The sequence below is a fragment of the Thunnus maccoyii genome, chromosome 1 (assembly GCF_910596095.1).
Source record: "Thunnus maccoyii chromosome 1, fThuMac1.1, whole genome shotgun sequence".
In the NCBI taxonomy this organism is placed as follows: Eukaryota; Metazoa; Chordata; class Actinopteri; order Scombriformes; family Scombridae; genus Thunnus; species Thunnus maccoyii.
In genome coordinates this window covers 21793259-21814927 of record NC_056533.1, presented here as the reverse complement: position 1 = coordinate 21814927, position 21669 = coordinate 21793259, and the positions used below count along the sequence as shown (strand labels likewise).

The window sequence follows — 21669 nt, the reverse complement described above, 5'->3', positions numbered from 1 at the left end:
CAATAATGCTTGACTTAATGAGAGAGCAGATAGTCAAAAAGGTGTGCTCTCAGTGAGGACAGGGAAAGGAGATGAGGGGAACAAGTGGCACGGAGAGAACCGAGGTTTAGTCCAACTGGGGAACCCATCCCACTGACCTCCTCTACTCCTGGTTCATCCCAGCAACAGGTAGACACCAGAAAGGGACCCACCTCAACCATGGGAATTATGGGGACAATTGGCCCTATTAACAGGGAACAGCATCCTGCAGCCAGGGGTAAGTGATTCAGGTCCAACAACACCCACACTAGTAAAGGAGATACAACTCCTAGGGGATATAGTGCCAACCTGGCAACCAGGCGAACATCAAGCTGATTACTGTGAAAGGGCCCTAGAGGCTGTTCTTGGGATTGCCCTCAAGTACCCCCCAGGCGTATGGCCCTACAACCAATGCAGGGCCTGGTAATGGATCCAGGGGAGGACTGGGAAGAATACCTGGTGGAGAATACCAAAAGGGACACGAATGCGGGGATGTTACTGCCGCCATGGCCTATGAAAAATTAAAAAGCAAGGTAGGAGGCAAGTAAGGACAGCTCCTACTCCAAAGGGTACTGATAGGGGTAAAGGTAGGAGATGACAGCTACCAGAATCATGTGTGGGAGAGAGGAAGGCCTAATCAGGGAAATCCTCCTGTGTGACACAAGGGCTAGGCGGGAAAGACAGAGGAGACAAAAGGAGCAATCACCGCAACAGCGTACTCGATTAGACCCCCACCGCAACCCAAAGGGCAAGTGGTTCCTGTTCAGGGGTAAAAAAAAAAAAAAAGGCAATGATTGGACAGGAGGCATTTGTATTTAAACTAAGAACTAAACACATACAAAAAAGAAAAGCCCTTCACTTTGTTTTATAAGCTGCTTTATCCACCTACAAGGTCCATGCAGAAAATCTATCACAATAATTATTTTCTGAAATATATTAAAGGAGATGAGTAACACCAATTTTAATGCAATATGCAAAATTATGAAAAAGGAAAATTCTCATTTCTCACAGAATACTTTGCAGATAAATTTATTCAAGTAAACAGAAAGTGCACAACAAAAGATAACAAAACTTGACAAAAATGTACGACCACAGGTAAACCATAGTTAAAAAGGAAATTTGTAAAAACATTACAGTGCTAAACACTTCTTTATGTTTTTCTTTTTTACAAGGCAATATGAATAAACACACAAAAAACATGCAGTCTCTCACTCTCTCACACAGACACACACACACATTTACACATGATATTTATGATATTATAATTGAGATGTATTTCCAAAGTGTCTAAACATCATTAACCTTATTACCAGGCCTAGAAATTAACTTCTAAAATAATTTACTTCATTACTTTACTATACCCATTAACACTGTCTATCATTCAACTTAGAGGCAAGCAGTGTTTACTCCTGTTAGTTTTGCTCTAACTGGGTTGATCATATTTTTTTTAGAAATTTCTTAAAATGGCTTGATTACAAAGCATTGACTTGTTTTATTGTTTTTTTTACAGTTGAGAAACTACTTCTTGTTGTATACTCTGGTTTCATTTTAACAATTCAAGTAAAGTGATAAATAATGACTGATACAGTATAAAACACACTAAATGTGCAAGGCTAAAGAAAGATCAGTCATCTAAATCATCAGGGTGTGTGTATTTCTTGTCAACTGTTCTTTTCCTGCATTTGATTAACAACTCACAGATCTGGAGTAAAGCAGAGGGCATAATATCTTCACACAAATAAAGTAATACACAGTGTTGCTCAGACTTAAATCGCCCTGCCTTTATACACCAGCTTTCATTCTAAAAATAATTTATCTTGGAGTCTTATGGCACTTTTGTTTTGAGGCACCAGCAAGTAAACAACTTTGGTCAGACAAGAAAACCTTCGACTGCTCACAGTCTGACTGACCACTTCTTGATCCTCCTCTAAGACATATCAGACTTTACTGATTTATCTCAGTGTCTCTTTTATCCATATATTCTGCAAGATTTTGACACAGATATGAATTTAACCTTTTGAAACTCATATGCAGCTTTGTTTTATCCCCATGTTTAAGAAAATTACAATGTTTGTAGCCTTAACATACATGTAACCCTATCTGGGGTCACATATTTTAGTCAGAGATATGAAAATACAATTTTGTGTCCGCAATCTAATAACTCACAACATAAATAGAGCCATGATGGCACCACATTATCAACTTACTACATTTTAAGACCAGGTTATGAATAGTTTTTAATTATGTACGTATCAGCTTTCATACTTTTGAAAATACTTGTTTTGTTGGTTTGTTCAAAGTGAACTTCACACGAGGAAAGCATTTCAAGTATCAAACACTCAACAGTGGTACAGTGTTTGCAGCTCAAAGGCACTGGTGATCCCAAAATATTACAAGATTGGCACCTAAGAATACTAAATATCATGCAAATATCTACACACAGACTTTTCTACCTCTCCTGTCTTACACATTGCTGTTGTAATATGAGAATGTGAATCACTGATTAATTTCCATGGTCAGATGCAGGAAAACATTGGAGTCATTTTCTCAAACTTCATCTGTCATCATTGAGGACAAGGGGGGGATTTAACATAACACATTTTCCTATCTTGTGAAATGTTTAGACATGTTTAAGTTGTTATAGTATATGACACTTGTTTGATTTACTAGTTACTATTTTTAAACTAATAACAGCATGTCAGCAGGTTTCAATGCATATTAAATCTGCTGGAAATTCAATTAACTGATAAATTTGATAAAAAATTGAGGGACTGGCAGATGCAGTTAACTGTAAAATGGACACAGACCTAATCACAGATTTGACTAGCAAAAAAATTACTTCATAATACAGTAAATTATATAATAACACTATTCTGAGAATGGCACTTGTTGTCAGTCTTAATTTACCCAAACTTGCTATCTGACAGAAACAATAAGTAACAGACAAGAAGCACAAACACATTCTGTACATACATGCATACAGCACATGCATACATACATACACACATACTGCACAACACTCGTTTGTCATCGTGATCCTCTGGTGAATCTGTGTAGCGTCTCCAGTCTCTATAGGCGTGTTGCAGAGGGGTTTGTTAGGTCTAATGGATGAAAGGCATCCGCTCCTTGCTGTCATTGTCTCCCTCAGGCTCCTCTTCTTCCTCCCCTGCTTCACTGGTCTCTGTGCTGTCGCTGGCCATCTAGTGGTAAGAAATATTATTGATCTATCATTAACTGCATACTGAGGTACCTCACCCGTACACACACACACACACAAAGACCAGGATTGTGAGCTGACATCAAGTGGACCAGTAAATGTTTTCTCTGCTGGATACAGGGATACAAGCTTCTATACATATAATACAGTAGTTTTTCTGAGTTTGATGTTGAGATCACCATGGAAACTGCTGCTGTAAAACAGGAGGAAATCCCACTTGCTGCTCCCTCATGACCCTGATTGGTAACTTTAACAACATTTACAATAAATGCCACCCTGCAAACCAGCCAGCCAATTAGTAGTCAGTTTGGCACAGAGATGATGAAGCCCATCTTACACATCTTGTAATATTATCAGTGTTTTTCCGAAAAACATCTTCACTGAAGATGCAATTATGATTAGATTAGCTCTACATGGGGCTTTTACATCTGCCATCCTCCTCCTCTTTCTCCTCTTCTTCCTGTTGGTCATGTAGTGTTGCATCAACCATTGATGTCATATAATACTTTAATTGTATGTATTTTTGTCATTAATACAGTATTTATCTAATCTAGCATCCAGACTGATCAAATTGGACCAAGTCAATTATCTTAGTCTTATACTTCCATAATGTATTCAGTGTGACATTTAAAAATATAAAGTTTCTGTTTATATGTTATATGTCAAAATATATTTTATATATCATAAAATGGCTTACAGATAGTTGGTCAAGTTACTTTGAAAACAATTCACCATACACTCCTACTACAGTGGGACATTAAGTGCTGTTGTAGTAAAAAAATCTTTGTAGGATCGCACTTAAACTCTTGACCTTAAGTTCACTTTTTACTGAGAAATTAAGCCCATTGGCCCATTTACTTAACAGCTCCATCTATTCATGTGTGCTTTCTGTTAACTTCATTCTTAAACTAGTATAAAAACACAATTTTTTTGTTTACCAGAGGGGTAGGAGTCTTCTCAACATCCAGAATGAGTTTTCCTATGTTGCCTCTGTCATGAATTCTCTGCATGGCCTCTTTAACCTGAGAATAAAACATATCAGTTTAAACCAACACCAGAAAAACTAATGACTCTTTCAGTATTTTTTAACAATAAAAGTAGCATGACTTCAGTCTGAAAGTAATGCAAAAAAGAAAGACAGCTGGTTTCAATTTTGGGTAAATCATTTTTTTTATCATAAAAAAAACAGTTTTTCTGTTGTCACTATTAAGTGTAGTTTATTTAAGCCAATAAAAAGAAAAATTCTAAAACAGTTGCTGTAAAACAGCTTTGTATGAAAACCGCAAATCCCCAGTGAACACAGATTACATGGATGTGTAAAAGACAAATGTATCAACAAGTCTTGAGCAGCATCATTTTTGTAGCAAACGTGTAAAGAACATCTAATAAAGGAGGGTGCTTCCTGACTTCTGCTCATAAAATTGTGGTGCCTTGGGAGCGCCCCCATAGCCAAATGTTGGGCGCGCCTCATAACTGTAACATCCCTGGTTTGATTCCAGCCAGGGACCCTTGTCATACCCATCTCTCCCCTCTTGTTTCCGGTCACTTCACTATCAAGTGTCCAATAAAGGCAAAAAATGCCACAAAAAAGAATTGTGGCACCTTGTCACCATCTTGTTGGAAAAAGGTTATTCAATGTAACAGTTGTGAAGAATTCTGGCCTTCACAAAGTATTATAAGGACACTATAATTGTGCCATATTGTGATTCTGGTTTTATTGCAACATTGTCTCATCAAGTCTGACAACATTCTCACGGTTTGACTATTTTATCACTGTGTGAAGAAAAGTTCATCAGAAAAAATTACTCAGGATGTTGTATCTTGCTCACTCATTACAGTCCAAACACAGACACAACTGAATGTACCTCTTTGTCTGGAGGCCATTGTGTCACAAGTATTCACTTGTTAAAAGAAATAGTGCAAATCAAGCCAAGAGTAAAAATAGGTCATAAACCTGTTCAGCACTTTGCTGCAAGATAGCAAATTTAGAAGAGAGGATAAGCTCCACTTTCATTAATGGGACTCTCCTGGTGCTTTTATGTCAATGACAATCGCTTTAAGATGCCTTATGTAAGTTCACTTTTTTGAATATCCTAATTTTAGACTCCTAACTGAAAGAGACAAATTAATTTTATTATCCTGACTAAAACTGCCAGTGGTCAGAAAACCTCCAGTTATTCTGTTCCAGTCACGCACTTTCTCCAACATTTCATTCCAGAAAAAAAAGGTTTCCATGGTTAACATGTAAACTAACGCCCTCTGAATTCTCAATCCAGGCATAAAAACAATTGAGCCAGGCTGTGCCCCTGACACTACATCCCACGCCATCCTCCCCACTAATGAGATTCTTCATGCGCAATGGTTCCGGTGAATGGCCCAAGCATTCTGCCAAAGTTTAATGACAACAGTACTGGGAAATTTCCCATGAGAAATAAAAATCTGAAGCCAGCAATCATTTTATCAGCATATTCTCTCTCTGACTATAGATAGAAAGTTCAGGCTGAGTTGCAGTCAGATTTGTGTGATATCTTACACCTTTTATCTAAATTCTTGAAGTGTTTTTGGTTGCGAAACAAATTCCAAACATTCTACTTGAAAAAGTTAAGAGGGCGTGTTGGATACATTTTGATTCAACTGATGGGAGCAGTTAAGCAAATCACTTCCAGTTAAAAGTTTATGTTGAAGGAATGGCGCTAACTGTTAACAATAAACAAAATGTGCAGGCCAATGGTGGGGAGAACCTCCGTAAAAAATTGAGTTGGTAAAATATCCAAGAAGCAGGTAGAGGACTACATGTTACTAATTATTTTCAGCAGAGTTTCAAGGGAAATTTGGTTGAAAGAGGAAAGGTAGCCAATAGATGAGCTTGGGGTGGGTTCTACTAATCTCCTAGACTTAGAAGCTCCCACAAGAAGTTGACTGCTGTTGAATGTTAATCTGATGGAATCAATCATCTGTTAAAAAACAAGTTGCAAAGTTTGGGAGAAGCATATCTGTCAGAGGGGCACCGACAACACAGTCGATACTTCTAAACAGGATTCTAAAATGATGGTAGTTGAGATCATAGTGGAGAAATATTTTGTTCTTGCATCTTTGACAGCAGCATTATAATTCCTCATGCAACCTTTAAAAATTTGGTGGAACACCTGTAATTTAGTGGATTTCCACTTGCACTCAATTTTTCTAAGTTCTCTTCAAAGCTTACGAGCATGTTCATTCAGCCGGGGAGAGCTTTTGTCAGATCGGTTGGTGTGAACTTTAGTTGGAACCACTGAGTCTAAAGTAGCAAAACAGATGTTATTGAAATGATTTAGCTGATCAACAGTGGGTGGATGAGCAGCTGGGGCAGAGGCAGAGAAGAGAAAAGCCTGGTTAAATGTGCTAGCGGTTGAGGGGTTAAAAATGTGAGAGCAAGTGGGGGCAGACAGTTTGCTAGGGAGGAGGGGCAGAAAGTAGATTAAAAAGAATGCTAAAATGGTCAGAAATACACACGTAAATAGTTTCTATTTATAAGTTTCTAATATTTACACCAAAGGTTAACACTAGATCAAGTTTGTGACCTTGGATGTGGGTTGACCCAGTATCACGAAGCATGAAATTAAAAGATTGTAAAAGATTTAAAAGCTCCCCAGCTAAGTGACAGGGCAGGCATGTGATCATGGATGCATAATAAGAGCTGGATAGGGCGCTGCCCCTCAGCCTTGCAGCCAATTTTTCCCAGTGGCCACTGCTGCAATACTGCTGCAATACCTCAGTATTGCAGCGAAAAATCCCCGTGGCCCAAAAAGCATTCACCACCATTGTAAAACAGACGTCTGTAAAACTGTTGACAGGACACCTAAAAATGCAAACAAGGTCAATTATGACTCTTTCTATTATGAATTTTGATTCATGGGGGTTTTATATTTGTAAAACTTTCCTCAAGCTGAGACAAGCAATTTAAAAATCCATGATGTCACCACAATGTAAAGTCTATGGGCTGAGCAGGAACTTGTGGGCGGAGCCAGCGGGACAAACACCACTGCGCATATTCAGAGGGCCGCACAATGCGGAAGCAAACCTGGAAGCTAGAAACTTTGAGTGAGCAATTCTTATAGGACTGAATGGGCATTTTTGATCTGGTATCCAGCTCTTACAATTCATCCTTGTATGTGATGTAAATAATCAACTACATGGGTAAGACTGGACAGTACTGTTGGAGCCGTTTTGATTTTATTTTTTTTTAGCATAGTTTGGCTGTACTTGATTGGCTGAGACTGGTACCAGCCAAGACGTAGTGTACGTGTGGTACAGCGAGAGGTTAATTGAACCAGGTGCGACAAAGGAAAGAGACGCCACAGAGAAACAGTTTTTCAACCGCACACTTCTTAGTTTGTTGATTATCTTTATTACCGTTTTGTTGTTTTGATACTTTGAGTTCATATGAATAATTTTCTTTAACTTACGTTAAGCACTTTGATTTGAACTTGACGTAAGGCAGCCGTAAATACACATTTACATAACATATTCAAACACCCATTCACCTCATCTGCATGAGAGGCCTACAAGCAAAATCATCTTACGGTAAGAAGAACAAATGTGTGTGTTGGAAGTCTATGGCGTCTGACTGGCTTTATTTGAAAACATCGTAGAAAGCCAGGATAAGTACTTTCCTAGAAGGGAAAGCCTGGCTGTGGCTACAGTTGAAAACTAAAGGATTAACCCGTCCTTCTCCCTGAGTTCAGCCTGCAGGTGAGCGATGTCTACCTTTACTTGTGAAAAGGTAAGATGACAATTTCCACACACAACCATGGTTGTTAGCAGGACTACATGCAAAGTTAACTTAGGCACCTGGTGAAGGCAAGCTGTACAGCTAACGGCTGCTACAGGCAGGGCAGGAGTTAGGTGTATCCTCTGTGTTCAGGCTGAGTAAGCAAAGTTAAGCAAAAGAAGCTTCAATTATTAACTCTGATTGCTATTTTGTTGGTAGAGACCGTGTCTCTCAAGCAGAGAACTGCGACACAGGTGTAGGTGGATCACGGCTGTGTAGGGCCCTTAATATGGTCAACAGAATGTTTGCTCACTTTTTGTCTACATCTTTCATCTGATCAAAGAAGGATTGTGCTAAAATATACTAACATAGCCAACAAAACATAACATAAGACATGGCAGGTTTATGCTTTTTGCACCCTCTCCTGGTACCCTGTCAGGACCAGTGCAAAAGACTTGACTTTACCATTAGGCAAAGGTAGGGAACCACCTGTAGGGCTAACAGCTAAACAAAAGTAATAACCAAAAAGCTAATTTGTCAACTTAAAACTGTACATCTTTGCTGACTTGTTTATCTGTCTAAGACAATCAGCTCAGACTGTCTCATTAGTTGGGGACCTGTTCAGATGTCCCTTGTCAACTCGTGAAGACAAACTTTCCAGTTCATGTGATATTTACCATTGAGTTATGTATATCTGGTAAATATTATGGTGTGAAGTGATATTTCCAGACTTTAAAGTTGAGGAGGATTGCATGAACACTACATCAAACAACTCACCAGCGCAGAATGTATTCTGGCATATTGGATGCACATTCATGTCCGTAGACAGTAAAATGGGCTACAAAAATGTTTTTTGAAATTATTTTCACAAGATAGGTGTTTTCTCAGAAGATAGGAAGCAGAATTAAGAGCACTGTGCAACTTGCTATTACCAAGAATCCATGAGGCACTAAGCCTCTCCAAGATAATTAAACCTTAAAAACTGATGAAAAAGTGAATTGACATCTGACAGAAAATGCTTTTTGTGGTTGGTAGCTTTTGGATGACAAATCATCGTTCACTGTGGTCTCTACAATGGCTTAACTGATCCAAAGCCAACATGTACATTTCGTAATTAGTTTACATCTACAAAGACTCTGCAGGAATGGAAAAGAGTTTGCAAAAATCAAGATTGAAGTGATTGACGTATGGCCTATTGGGTTTTGTGTGGGAGTGAAATAATTGTGGAGCAGGAAGATGCAACGTACCCACCATCTGCAGAAGAATGTCCAAGAAAAGCTGACAATGTCCCACAGAAAGCAGCAGTGACAAACAGATTATATGCTGTCTTTTAAATCTTCCCTGGCATCTCTGTTTACGTCACCACTGTGATCTGGTCATTTTAATTTGATAATCATTGACATCACACTGTCTTACACCCTCTGATCTAACTCTTACCTCCTCCAGCGCCCATAGAGAGTCCACTACTGGCTTGATCTTCTTTTGCTCATAGAGACACAAGAGTTTGTCCATTACTGCTTTCACAAGACTACATCTGCCCTGTTTGAAGAGGAGATTGAGGAGCGAGAATCCTGCAATGACTTTGTTCTCCTCGTATAGTTTAATAGGGTTCACCTTCTCCACCTGCCACCACTGGAGAAAAAAAACAACAATAATTCAGAGAGACACATTCATCCTGAGTGACTCATTTGTGTGTTTGTGTGTTTCATTTGCCATGAAATGTTCATTGGGTAGTAACAGGGTACTGTTTCCTTCAAATGTTGATGACAGACTGCATCTCTGACTCACAGATTTTGCAAAGCTGAAGAAACTCTTTGTTTCCCCAGTTACCATGTTTGACGCGCCTGAAAAAACAAAAATAAAAGGATTGCTGTATGCAGTGCAAATGGCCGGACAGAAGTGACTGGACAATAATAGGCAGCCACAAAGCATGAAGGGTGAGGTGGGGGAGGAACAATTGGCACCTTTAAACCCTTATATCTGTGCAAGCATGCCTTCACACATATAACTAGAACTAGAACTAATTAATTAATCTCCTTGTTATTCTGTTGCTTTATTCATGAGGCTTGACAGGAATTTAAGTAATTAACAGAGATAAGATAAGGATGGCATTTCATTTACAGGCTATGGAGTATGTTTATTCAAGTGAGCCTCACTGTTTCGCACCCAGTCCAGATGCAATCACTCTCTAGTGAATACGTGGCTCGTCTTTTTCAAGAATCATTTTGAGAAATATGCTTATTCTCTTTCTCACCAGGAGTTAGAGAAGAGGATTGATACCATTCTCCTGTCTATACAATATTATGAAGCTACACGTAGAGCAAGCCTTGTTCTATCTGAAGGTAGCAAAATCTACCTACTACCAGTACCTTTAAAGTACCACCAGTACCTTACTAATTAAATGTTATGTCTCGTTTATTTAATACATACAAAAACTGCTCCCAGGAAATATTCCAGCACATGACCCCATATAAAACAAAAACTTGTTGTTTCTACTTTTCAGTTTTTGGATTAAACAAATGAGATATTACATGCTAATAAGTGAGCTTCAGAGGTGCTGGCAGGCAGATTTTGTTCAAAACAAATTATTAGCACCTGCACACTGTCAGAAAGGTCAAGCATTTCAGGATGAAATGCATCGCTTGACCGAAACATAGCTGTTGAATAAAGTTACCGTAAGTGCTGACAGTGTGCGAAAGATGTTTTTGTTGTTTTGCTTCATCTCCTAAGCATCTGTCAGTTTACAGATGTGCAGAGACCACTTTTTTTAGGCAGATTTTGTCACCTTTGACAGGCTTGCTGCTCCCCCATGTTTCCAGTCCTATGCTAAGTTAAGCTATCTGTCTCCTGGCTCAAGCCTCATATTTAATGGACACATGTGAGAGTATGGTATTGATCTTCTCATCTAACCCTTGACAAGAGAGCATAGAAGCAAATTTCACAAAATGTCAAACTATTCATTTAACTGCTACTATTGACCTCAAAGTTGAAGCAAACAACCTAAAATTTGACTAATAGACTGTAAATGTAGTTATTTCCACTTTGAAAGTATTAAATGGAAAGGCAAAGGTTTCATTAAGACACAGCCAAAGCATTAAGTACAGTTCCTACCATAGAGGATGTAAGTTCCTAATGGCTTCAACAGACTCAGGCCTTTCCCTGTGTTCTCCCCACACAGGCAGTCCAACACGATGTCCACTCCATCTGGAGAGATCCTAAAACATCAAGACCAAAGTAAAGATGAAATCCATTGAAAAAGAGGACTCATTTAAATGAATACACATGTAAAAGTATAATCTGAACATGTGAAGAGTTCATCTACAGACACTTTCTTGAGCTCAAGTACAATCAGAGGCCAACTTCGTACATTTATACTGTATTGCCTTGTTTATGACTGTGGGTACTGTATGTAAACTTGCAAAACATATTCTGTAAATCCAAAATATATTAAGCCTGTGACTCATACTCTGGAGCAGCTTCAAGTTTTGTCCAATCGTGGATTCATAAGATATGAGCATTGATTCTCTCGAGTGTAACTCAGAAGTTGCAGTGTGCAACCCACATTTTCTTTTTTTTAACTCTGCCTACAGTTTTCTTGTAAAGAAAGAGACGTTTTGCAGTGTCCACATTGCTCCTCATCAGTAACACATTTTACAAGACGTTAGAAAAGGTTTATCGCACCCAGAATCAATCAGACCAACACGTTTGCCATAATGAGACTAATTAAAGGTATGGATATGAAAGAATGAAAGGCATGTTATTATCAAGGGGACCTGAATTCCTTACTTTCAGCCTTGTGGCCTTGGACACCTGCTTGGCTAAACTGCTTGGTGGTCTTGTGATTCTCATGGTTTTGCCTTTTGTAAAAAAGACTAATTTAATTGTACTTTGCTCTTGATCCTGAGAAGAATGTGTGGGAGAGATGAAAGGCATATTAATCCACTACCACTGTTGATATGTAGCCAGAAAGCATGAAATAATCAGTGCCCATGAAAGAATATTTAATTCCCTATGCATTATAATTCGAAGAATATAGTAATGTGTTTCATTTATGTATGGCTCAACAGTGTATCCACAAATAAGAATAAGTTACTGCTGAAGCTCTCTGAAGCGGAGGAGGCAGCATGGTGAGTTCTGTAAATGATCATAAGCTTTGCAATGAAAAATGAAAACTTCACAGCATAATTTCAGCAAATCTGCAACATTTAATATCAAATCTCCGGCAATGTTTGCTACAAGGTTGGGGGTTTTTTTGTAGTCCAAACTGGCAGTGTGCTGTGCTGTTAATGGAATGCGTAGGGTATCGATGTTCGGCCCTAATTGGCTCAGTTGTTCCAAAGCACCAGCGCAGACCTCCGCCCTACACAATTCTGCTGCTCTCTGTGATGAGCTGTGAGTTGCCATGGGGACCACGGCCACACAAGACCAAATAAGGCAACAGGTAACATCTGCAACCTCGCACAGCCCTCTACGCTCAGTATGGTCCACGTTATCACATTAGTTCAGTGTGTCTCATGCTACAACTAACCTGCCCTGATGATGCCTTAAAATTTAATCTAATCTTACATGTTAACAAATTAAGAGTTGCCAAAATACATCAAGTGGACCTGATTACAGATGCTTCAGCCCTATATTAGCAATTTACAAAGCATTTCAACCATAGTAGAGACAAACTTTCCAAGCTTACTTTTTGACTTCTTGTATATAATCAACATTTCTGTCAAAGAGGTGAGTCACAGAGTCTCTGATGGCTGCGTGTTTGAAACATGAGGCGATCCCAAAGACAGTGACATTAGGTACAGTGGAGCACAGCTGAGCCACAGCTTGACCCTGAAAATAACAAACAGTTGCAACAGCTTATCAGTGGCTGAGAAAAAAACTCTAAATGTACCATGATCACAAAAAAACAGCAGAATCCACCATGACATAATAAACACACATCCATTAAAAAGCGTAGAGTGTATATGATGTATTAATTGTAATTATATTAAATTCTAGTTTGTATAATGCTTTTGATTAATGGTTAACATCAGTTATAACAACAGTGTTGGCTGGTTTTTGAATAATTGCACATTTCTTTCATTCCTTCCAAAACTTTAATTATTCAAAAGGATGTTCAAAAAGATTTACTACAAAATAATTAAAAGTCTAGTATCTATTTTTATTAGATATGAGGCAATAACAGGGAACAAACAATATGTTTCAACTGTAAGCAGTCAGTTATAATAAGAGCTGGATGAAACACCTGAACTTGTTTTGTGGCTATGAAATGGTCATAAAGGAAATGAAACTTACTACACCACCTCCTGCTGAGTGGACCAGCACTGACATCCCCTCTCGCAGATTGGCAACCTCAAAGAGCATCATGTAGGCGGCAACAAAGTTCAGAGAGAACGCTGCAGCCTCTGCAAAAGTCATTTCATCTGGCAACTTGTAGACAAACTCCACTGGTGTGCAAACAACTTCTGCCCAGGCATTGTAATTCACAAAAGCCATAACTCTGTCGCCTATCTGAAAGAAACATGTTAGGGTAGCTGGAGAACAAGCAGACAGTAGTGTATAAAAACCACGTGGCACAAAGGAGGGATTATGGATTAACTTGACTGCACATCTCATTATTACACTCACAGTACATGTCTGTATCTCTAATTTTGTTACTGCATATTTAAGATATTGTGGTGACAACATTCATTCATACATCACTGCAGCTGTAATTTCACTAACCTCAAATCCCTTTGTGTTTTCCCCCACTGACTCTACTATTCCAGAGCATTCAAACCCAGGAACAAGAGGAGGTTTTGGAGGACTATCGATAGTCCCCTGACGTACCATCAGATCCAGGAAATTCAAACCACTGCAACAAAGAATAAGTAGGACCTTAGTGTTTGTTGACATGAACTCACTCTGATTCAATATTTTGATGTAAACCATGCAGCAGACCTGCCTGACCACTGACATCTATCGAATCAGCAGGGCCAAAAGAGCTTCAGGAATGCCCAATGCTTTTTAGTTCATCATTATCAGCAATGAGTCACAGGCTATTCCTCTGTGAATACAAAGCCAGACTCAACAACAGGCATTCTCCATTAAATAAATCACTTGAATTTCCCTAAACTGTGAGGTTGCCATCACTTATCTCAGCTGTCATTTTCTGGAATAATAATAAATTAAAACAGACATGTAAAATGACTGAATCTCACTGACAACAGTTTGCTCCTCGTTAATAGCTTATTATAAATGAGCTCCAGACAAACAGCCAACCATCTACCTTAGAAAAAGACCTGTGGCTTCATGAAATGTGTTATTTTATGTTTAGAGTCAGAATACAAGCATGGTGATACAACGTGTAGGCCACAGAGCCCATCACAATCTATTAAGACACATACAATTTATTACTGGTGTTTTCTTATTTACCATGCTTTGACGCGGATCTTCACTTCACCATCCTGAGGCTCGGGCATTGCCTTCTTGGTCACCCTGAGTTTGTTCAGACCTCCAAAACCTGATAATATCACCGCTCGCATTTCTTTGGCATCGCCGAACGATTCCACGTTTTCTGTTTCTTTCCCCACATTTTTGTCAATCATGTACTCGGTTTCCTCCGTCATATCTGCTCCTTCTTTAGCCATGTCGAAGCCCAGCTGCTGCGCCTCTCTGCTCCTCCTCGGGGGCTCAGAGTGATGTGGTGTTGTGCAGCCTGCACACAGGCGCTGTGTGGCAGGATGCCTGCTGACCCACACACTTCATTTACTCATGCGAAAACGCAATCCTGAATAATCACATTTTTTACATTCCAGTGACAGACAGAAGCCCCGTATAATTGAAATAAAGGTTGCCATGGCGAGGCTATAATTGGTATATCTTTGCATGCAGCGGGCTAAAGTATGAAATGCACCATCTGCTGGTGATGGGTGCACAAAACTTTATATTACAGTCTATAATGCAACTCATGCACCCGTGATGCAACAAAAAAAAAAATCCAACAAGTGTGGTGCCTTCAGGTGCACTTGAAAATATAGACCACCTCCCCAAACCCATCACCCCTCACCTCCTCCAGCGTATTGTAGCTCGTGTTCAGCTTATTTTATCATAATTTGCACCTGTGGTTCTTGAATTTCGCAATGTTTGAACCTCTTGCTTACAAGTTAAGCTATGAAATGTTTTGTCACAGTTGCTCTGCAGATCACTGACAACGCTTTTGTGAATTGAGAAATTGGTGAAGGTGAAAGCTACAAGATTTAACAAAGATAGAAGGCGGAGACTGGGTGGATGTGAATCAAGATTATTCATAATCATCAAACCACTTCACCAAAAATGTTTAATAGTGAGCCTAATTCCTAAAAATGACACATTACAGGCTACAGTGGCAGCCATAGTTAAGCAGCATTACTATTTTTTGTTCATCTGTTGTGGGCGGGAGAGCTCTGACCTTCTAAAGTTGATATTATGGATGTATTATAATGTAGGCTATGTAATGTATTATATACAAACAATTGCATAACGGTATTTACACATCCAGAAGAGGCAGAGCCAAAGTCATGTGTACCTGATTTATGTAAGTCCAATTATCACCGTCACTCACTGGGTTTTTAGCTCATGTTTGGTCTGCATCATGGATATATTACGTCAGCACGACGTTGGATTTAAGGTGATTGTATTGCTGCCGCTGTTAATTTATACGCGAAATTCTTCAAAAGAAAATTGATCCAAAAGGCAAATTCCACTGGGCTTCGATCATTGATAACATAAGTTGGGGAAAGACGTGGCTTCTGTCTTATAAATATCCTATATATACCCTTCTAATAAGGCCAAGGATTTACATTTTAAAATTCTAAAAAAAAATATATAAATGCAATTTTTCTAAATCCCCACCTAATTTACTGCCCAAATTATTTCATTTCCAGCTTCTCAAATGTCAATATTTTCTGGTTTCTTTAGTCTTCTATGACAGTAATCTGAATATTTGGGGTTGTGGATTTGTGGACAAAAGACATTTGAAGACATCAACTTGGGCTTTGGGAAACAGTGGTCGACATTTTTCACCATTTTCTGACATTTTATAGACCAATAATGACCAAGATATGCAGATTTGTTTATTTTGTAGTTGAGAAATAAAGGTGTCTCTGATGAACACACTTTATATACAACACTGTCACTTATCGGCCAGCATATAAACAAATAACTTTATGTGTAATGAGCTTATATCACTTGAGCCTATTTAGCTGTTGAACTCTTTATGATCAGACCACATACTTCAAGTTTGTCATGAATGTTTCATCTCTGGTCAGCAACTTTAAATGTGTTTTTCTAACTACCTTAAGAAAAGATGGGGAAAATAACAGTTGTTTCCAAAGAGCAAAGAGCTCCAAAGAGCATCTGTTCTCTAACAGCTGCATGATATTTATGTGTGTGGTATTAATATTTAATATTAACTCATAACACAATAACAAAAGTTAGCTCAAACATCAGATGGTGCCAGTATATCAAGATGAATTTAACTAGAAATATAAAAGCCTAAAAAGTCAAGTAAAAAAAAATGTGTTGGGGAGCCACTGCTTTTTATTGCAATTTGCATTACTAATACAAAGGTAGCATAAATACAACAGGTCCAAGTACAATCTAATGATTAGACATTGATTTGAAATCAATCGACCTTCAAGAGACAGTAACACATGAACTGTGCCTGCAGTGTCAGTGACTTAGCAAAATAAAGCTACACAAACTGATTTGTTTTTTCTCAGTTTAAAGCAGGTCTGTAGCATTTCTTTAATATTCAGGATGGCTTATTATTTATTACTTGCAGGAGCGCTTATCATTACACCATCATCATCATCATCATCATCATCATCATCATCATCATCATCATTAACCCTGAGAAGAGACCCCAAACTGATAAGAACCCTACATGACTTGATATTTAACCATGTCATTTTGTGCGTATTGTAGCATTCACCGGTTTTATATATAATCTCAGAGTAGAGGATACCTCACTGGTAAAAACAATGATAACTTTATTGTAATCTTACATTTATTTCACATTTTTACATTGTCAATGTGTAACTGTGATAGACAATGTCCCTCTGCATGTCTACCATTGGCACATTAACAATTATTATGAAACTAATTAGCTACATAGTATCCTCTTTAAAACTGTACATTCATAATAGATTGAAAAGCAGAAGGACTTGTACTAATGTTTTGGAACATCAGTGAATATTCGCAGTCCATGCATTCCTTGAATCTCATCCTTGAGTGCCTGTGGAGGAGAAAACAAAACCACTAATGAGTAAAATTCAACTAATGCAAAAATGACCATCTACCAGTGTTCTGACAACATATCCTCCAAAGTCACTCTTGAATATCTCACAAGCATATACAGTACTAATAGAGTATGGACCACTGGACACGTGAGTTTCTTAAAAACAAACAAAAAACCCCAAATGACTACTAAATTAGAGCTGTACAATATGTCAAACCTACCTGTGGACTTATTTTTTATAATGGCTTACCTGATTGACTAACTGGTGTTGCTGAACAGTCCTTTTTCCTTTGAACTCACTGGACTCTATATGGATCTCATACATGGCTCCACAACCACCTAAACACAACAACAAATAACAAGATGTCATTTAGAGTCAAGTTTATGTTGTTCCCATATGGTTGATACACAATAAGTCAAGATCTATATATTCATAAGATTTTGTAATTATTATATAAAGAGTAACAAATAGGAAGGTGCCATACTTTAACTCAATGAAAATTCATTCATTTTGTGAAAGTTCACAGCAAGCATAAACATCAAATTATATTGGATATATTGCTGAGATTATCAAACCACTGTTCATAAAAGAGAAATGAGATTCAATATTTCTCTCAATCCTCCAAAATATTTTATTTGAGCTGTAAAAATGTCATATCAAGTAAATATACTAGTAAATACTGTATATGTATAGAGGTCAAGTATATCTACTGAACCTGAAATGTTAGCCATTTGAAGCTGAAATGGTTAGTCAATTAATCAATTAACAATAAATTAATCTGCAAAAATTTGGATGATCAATTAATAGTTTGTCTAGTTTTAAAGCAAAAAATGCCCCAAAAATTCACTGCTTCCAGTTTCTTAAATGAGAATATTATTAGATATTATTATCATAGTATATGGAAAAGTATCACTATTCTCTGACATTTCATGGACCAAAGTTTTACTGAGAAACAAAATCAGCAGATTGATCAAAAATGAAAATAATCATTTCAGGGAAATTCAGACTGATGGATATATTCCACATCTGGAATATATTCATTGGAATAAAGCAGCCAGAAAAAACCAAACATTCTTGGGTTTGAATACTTAATTCAGTTTAAACATCATAGCTTCAGTGAAGAGCTGGAGCAAGATGCTGCAGACCTGACTGCACACTTAAAGGACAGGTTCACAATGTTTTAAGTCTGTCTTATAACAACATTCAGGTGGCCGAGGAGCAAAACCTCCTATCTGAAAAATGCACTTTTTTGAGAAAACTAAAAAAAACTTCTTGTTTTCTTCCAGAATGCTGTTTGTTAAGGATACTCAGTACATAATATATTATGTGTTAACAATACCAACTAGGTATTAGAGCCTCGCAAAGTGCAGATAAGAGGTTTTTTCCCCACTTTTCCTGGATCATTTTGCAGATAGGAGCTTTTGCACTTGGTGCAATTTGGAAGAGGTTCTACATAACGATGCTCTAAATGAAGTTAATAATTAAAATTAAATTAAAAATAAAATTAAGTTTCTTTTCAGGTAAAAAAATGGGACAGTGTTGTAAATGTAATAGTTACATCGTAGTATACTAAGGTTAGAATTCAGCTCGGTCTGGTGCTGATGCAGATAGGAGGTTTTGCACTTTGGCCATCGATATGAACACTGAAAGAGGTTTTCCTCGCTGTAATCATTCCTCCTGTTCATACTGGCTGTTAAAAGAACCCCTTCAAATGTGCTTTCAATGTAAGTGATGGGGGCCAAAATCCACAGTGTGTCCATACAGTCATTCTGAGTAAAAATTAATTTAAAATTTGATCTGAGGTTTATATGAGGCTTCAGCAGTCTGAGTTAGTCATATCAAGTGTATATCTGCCACATTTACAGTCTTTTTAGCATCAAATTCCCTCTTTGTGTTTCCCTGTTGAGCTGTGGTGGAAGTATAGTAACAAAAAGAGGGACTTTGGCACGAAGAAGACTGTAACATTGAAGATAACTATATGATTTGACTAATTTGGACGGCTGAAGCTTCATATTAGCTTCATATAAACTTTTAAATACATTTTTGCACAGAAGGAGGCTTGTGGATTTTGGCCTCCATCACTTACATTATAAGTGCATTGTGGAGGGATCTTCTAATAAACAGGAGGAATGATTATGACGAGATAAACCTATTTCAATGTTCATTTGAGCAGCTGACTGTTGTTTTAGGACAGACTTGAAAAACTGTGAACCCATCCTTTAATGTAAACAAAAAGAGGAAACTGGATGTTAAATGATCAATGAAAACAGCTATAGATGTGGTGGCATCGCCTAAATAAATTGCTACGTCACTCCCTATAATTTAGGAGCAGCCAATCACGTGTCGGATCTGTATGTACCTGATATATCCACAACTTTGAGCGATGAGGCTAACGGGAACTTCTCCCGCAATATCTTTGCGATGCGGTCCTCTCCGTCTGTGTGTGTGGTCAAACATCTGTGCAGCTGGCCAGAAACAACAACCTGAGGAGAGCAGAGACGAGCAGCGTTACCTCAGAGTTACATATTCACCCTCTACGCTGCGGCGCAAGGACCGTAAAAGAATAACGTTATTTACTTGATTACTGCGAAGAACCCGGAGAGCAGCGATCATAGTGCCGGTAAAGTTCCGTTTACAGGCCAACATGGTGAGAATACAGCTGCTGTTTAATCGGGTTTTAATTATGGGACGTTTGCAACATTCAAGTTCAGCGACTCATGTCCTCAGACGGCGTCGTCCCGGTGATATGACGTCACACATCCGGGGACTTCAGGGTAACGTTTTTTGTTTTTTTGTTTTTACATGAAATGAACCAATACAAAAAACATATTTAACCTTATTTACAATTTATATAAACCTTTATTAGAATTCTCTAGTCAAGCTGAAAAATAGAAAAGCAACAAAGACCCAAATCATATTTTAAAACATATTTATTTATTAATTTATTCCTCCTTCTATGTATTATTTTGCTTCTTTTGAATGTAAACAATCTTGCACATCCCTCTACCAAATGTTTGGGGGTTTTTTTTATTTATTTTTTGGAATAACTGAATTACCATAACAGTCAAGGAGGTTGCACATGAAATTAAATATATAAAAATAACAAGTCACATGGTGTTGATGGAATAACAGCAGAATTTTATGAATAATTTTCTACAGAAATAGCACCTTTTTTATTTTAGGTTTTCATACTTAATGATGAATGTCTTCCACCTTAACTGATACAAGGTTTAACCACACTAATTCCTAAACCGAAAAATATATTTATATATATTATAACATCTTTAACAAAAAGTTTTCAATTATATTGATGATGGAAATGAACTAAAATCTGACCAAAATTTGGATACAAAGTTATAATTTAAAAAAAAAGGTGAGTGAGTGATTCATTTTCATTTTTACAAAAAGCAAAACGTAAAACAAAAACATTAGTGGGGGATATCTTATGTAAATGTATTACTCTAGCCTTATTGGGCATAAAGAAATTTATATTATAATGACCAAGTTTCATAGGATTTCTTTATATGTGTTTTATATAAGGAATACATTATGGTAACCCATAACAACTCATGTATATTTAACAATGTGAAGTTTTTATACTTGATATGTCTCTCATATGTAGTAGAATTATGAAATAATAGTTATGTATGGTAATGTTGTGAATGAAATAATGTATGAAATCTGATATTGGCATGTGAGACCACTGACTGCAGATAAGAACATGATGAGAGACACAATAACCAGTAGTGAAAACATACACACATCTAACTTGTCCAGGTGCTGAGTCTATAAAAAACTGTAATCCTGAATTATTTCTCCCAAAGGACTTGAAACACTGTTACTGTTACACTTTCTTTTTAATTCAAAAAGCAACATTTGAGCCCAGACTGGCTGCTCGCCATATAATTCTAATGAACCATTTTTATGGCACACATTTTAACTTATTAAAGCAAGAAAAGCACAAGTGGAACTAATGACATTAATTATAGCTCTTTTCCATTAATTGACCCAGTAAGTAATTACAGTGAGCCAGTATGCACAGTACCAGAATCCTGGTCTATTGGCATACTGAAACACAATGCAGTCTTTATTCATCTTATTAATTAAACCTGTGCTTATATATCATAATGTTTGTTGTGAGAAAGGTCTGTAGATCTCCCTGTTAAGGGGAATTCATGATAGTATAACACTCAAAAATATTTAATCATATTAAGTTAGGTCATAATAGTTATGACCTTTTAACATTTAATGTTTTTCAGTTCAACCCTCTATATCATTCTCAACAACAACAAACCTGTGAGACAGTTGAAGGGTTTGGCTCCTTTTAAAGTTCAAATTGACATTTTCATGGTAGTGACAGCTCTGAATGAGAAGGTTATCTCTCTCTGCAGGTTGTAGTGCCCTACATTTATGGAGGTAGAAGA

At 37.6% G+C, this 21669-nt stretch overlaps 2 protein-coding genes across 3 annotated transcripts; both read right to left on the bottom strand.

Moving 5' to 3' along the window:
- Nucleotides 1–1019: 1019 nt before the first annotated feature.
- On the bottom strand, nucleotides 1020–14891 carry vat1l (vesicle amine transport 1-like). Of its 2 annotated transcripts, XM_042417508.1 has the most exons (10): nucleotides 14400–14489; nucleotides 13926–14031; nucleotides 13710–13839; nucleotides 13281–13496; nucleotides 12673–12815; nucleotides 11097–11200; nucleotides 9774–9829; nucleotides 9423–9617; nucleotides 4174–4257; nucleotides 1020–3218 (listed from the first exon to the last, which is right to left on the bottom strand). In XM_042417508.1, exons 3-10 carry the CDS (start codon nucleotides 13815–13817, stop codon nucleotides 3120–3122), a joined length of 1005 nt encoding a protein of 334 aa, XP_042273442.1. In that variant the 5' UTR covers nucleotides 13818–13839; nucleotides 13926–14031; nucleotides 14400–14489; the 3' UTR covers nucleotides 1020–3119. The 2 variants fall into 2 exon arrangements, with proteins under 2 accessions (XP_042273442.1, XP_042273435.1); XM_042417501.1 differs by lacking the exon at nucleotides 13926–14031 and having other exon boundaries at nucleotides 14400–14891.
- A 1635-nt stretch (nucleotides 14892–16526) lies between these two features.
- bola3 (bolA family member 3) lies at nucleotides 16527–20004 on the bottom strand. The gene is made up of 4 exons (XM_042416037.1): nucleotides 19823–20004; nucleotides 19605–19728; nucleotides 17495–17583; nucleotides 16527–17241 (listed from the first exon to the last, which is right to left on the bottom strand). The coding sequence occupies exons 1-4, from the start codon at nucleotides 19889–19891 to the stop codon at nucleotides 17176–17178; spliced, it is 348 nt and encodes a 115-aa protein (XP_042271971.1). The 5' UTR covers nucleotides 19892–20004; the 3' UTR covers nucleotides 16527–17175.
- Between the last annotated feature and the right edge of the window lie 1665 nt (nucleotides 20005–21669).

What these genes read in the sequence shown, in the direction of transcription:
- vat1l (XM_042417501.1), bottom strand. Translation starts at nt 14,614, where the DNA reads ATGGCTAAAGAAGGAGCAGATATGACGGAGGAAACCGAGTACATGATT. An exon ending in TATATACAAGAAGTCAAAAA is followed by an intron (nt 11,201 to 12,672) that starts GTAAGCTTGGAA and finishes TTGATGTTTTAG; the next exon opens with GATCTCTCCAGATGGAGTGG. An exon ending in TCTTCAGCTTTGCAAAATCT is followed by an intron (nt 9,618 to 9,773) that starts GTGAGTCAGAGA and finishes TTTTTTCTCCAG; the next exon opens with TGGTGGCAGGTGGAGAAGGT.
- bola3 (XM_042416037.1), bottom strand. Translation starts at nt 19,891, where the DNA reads ATGTTGGCCTGTAAACGGAACTTTACCGGCACTATGATCGCTGCTCTC. An exon ending in CAAAGTTGTGGATATATCAG is followed by an intron (nt 17,584 to 19,604) that starts GTACATACAGAT and finishes TGTTGTGTTTAG; the next exon opens with GTGGTTGTGGAGCCATGTAT. An exon ending in AACACCAGTTAGTCAATCAG is followed by an intron (nt 17,242 to 17,494) that starts GTAAGCCATTAT and finishes TCTCCTCCACAG; the next exon opens with GCACTCAAGGATGAGATTCA.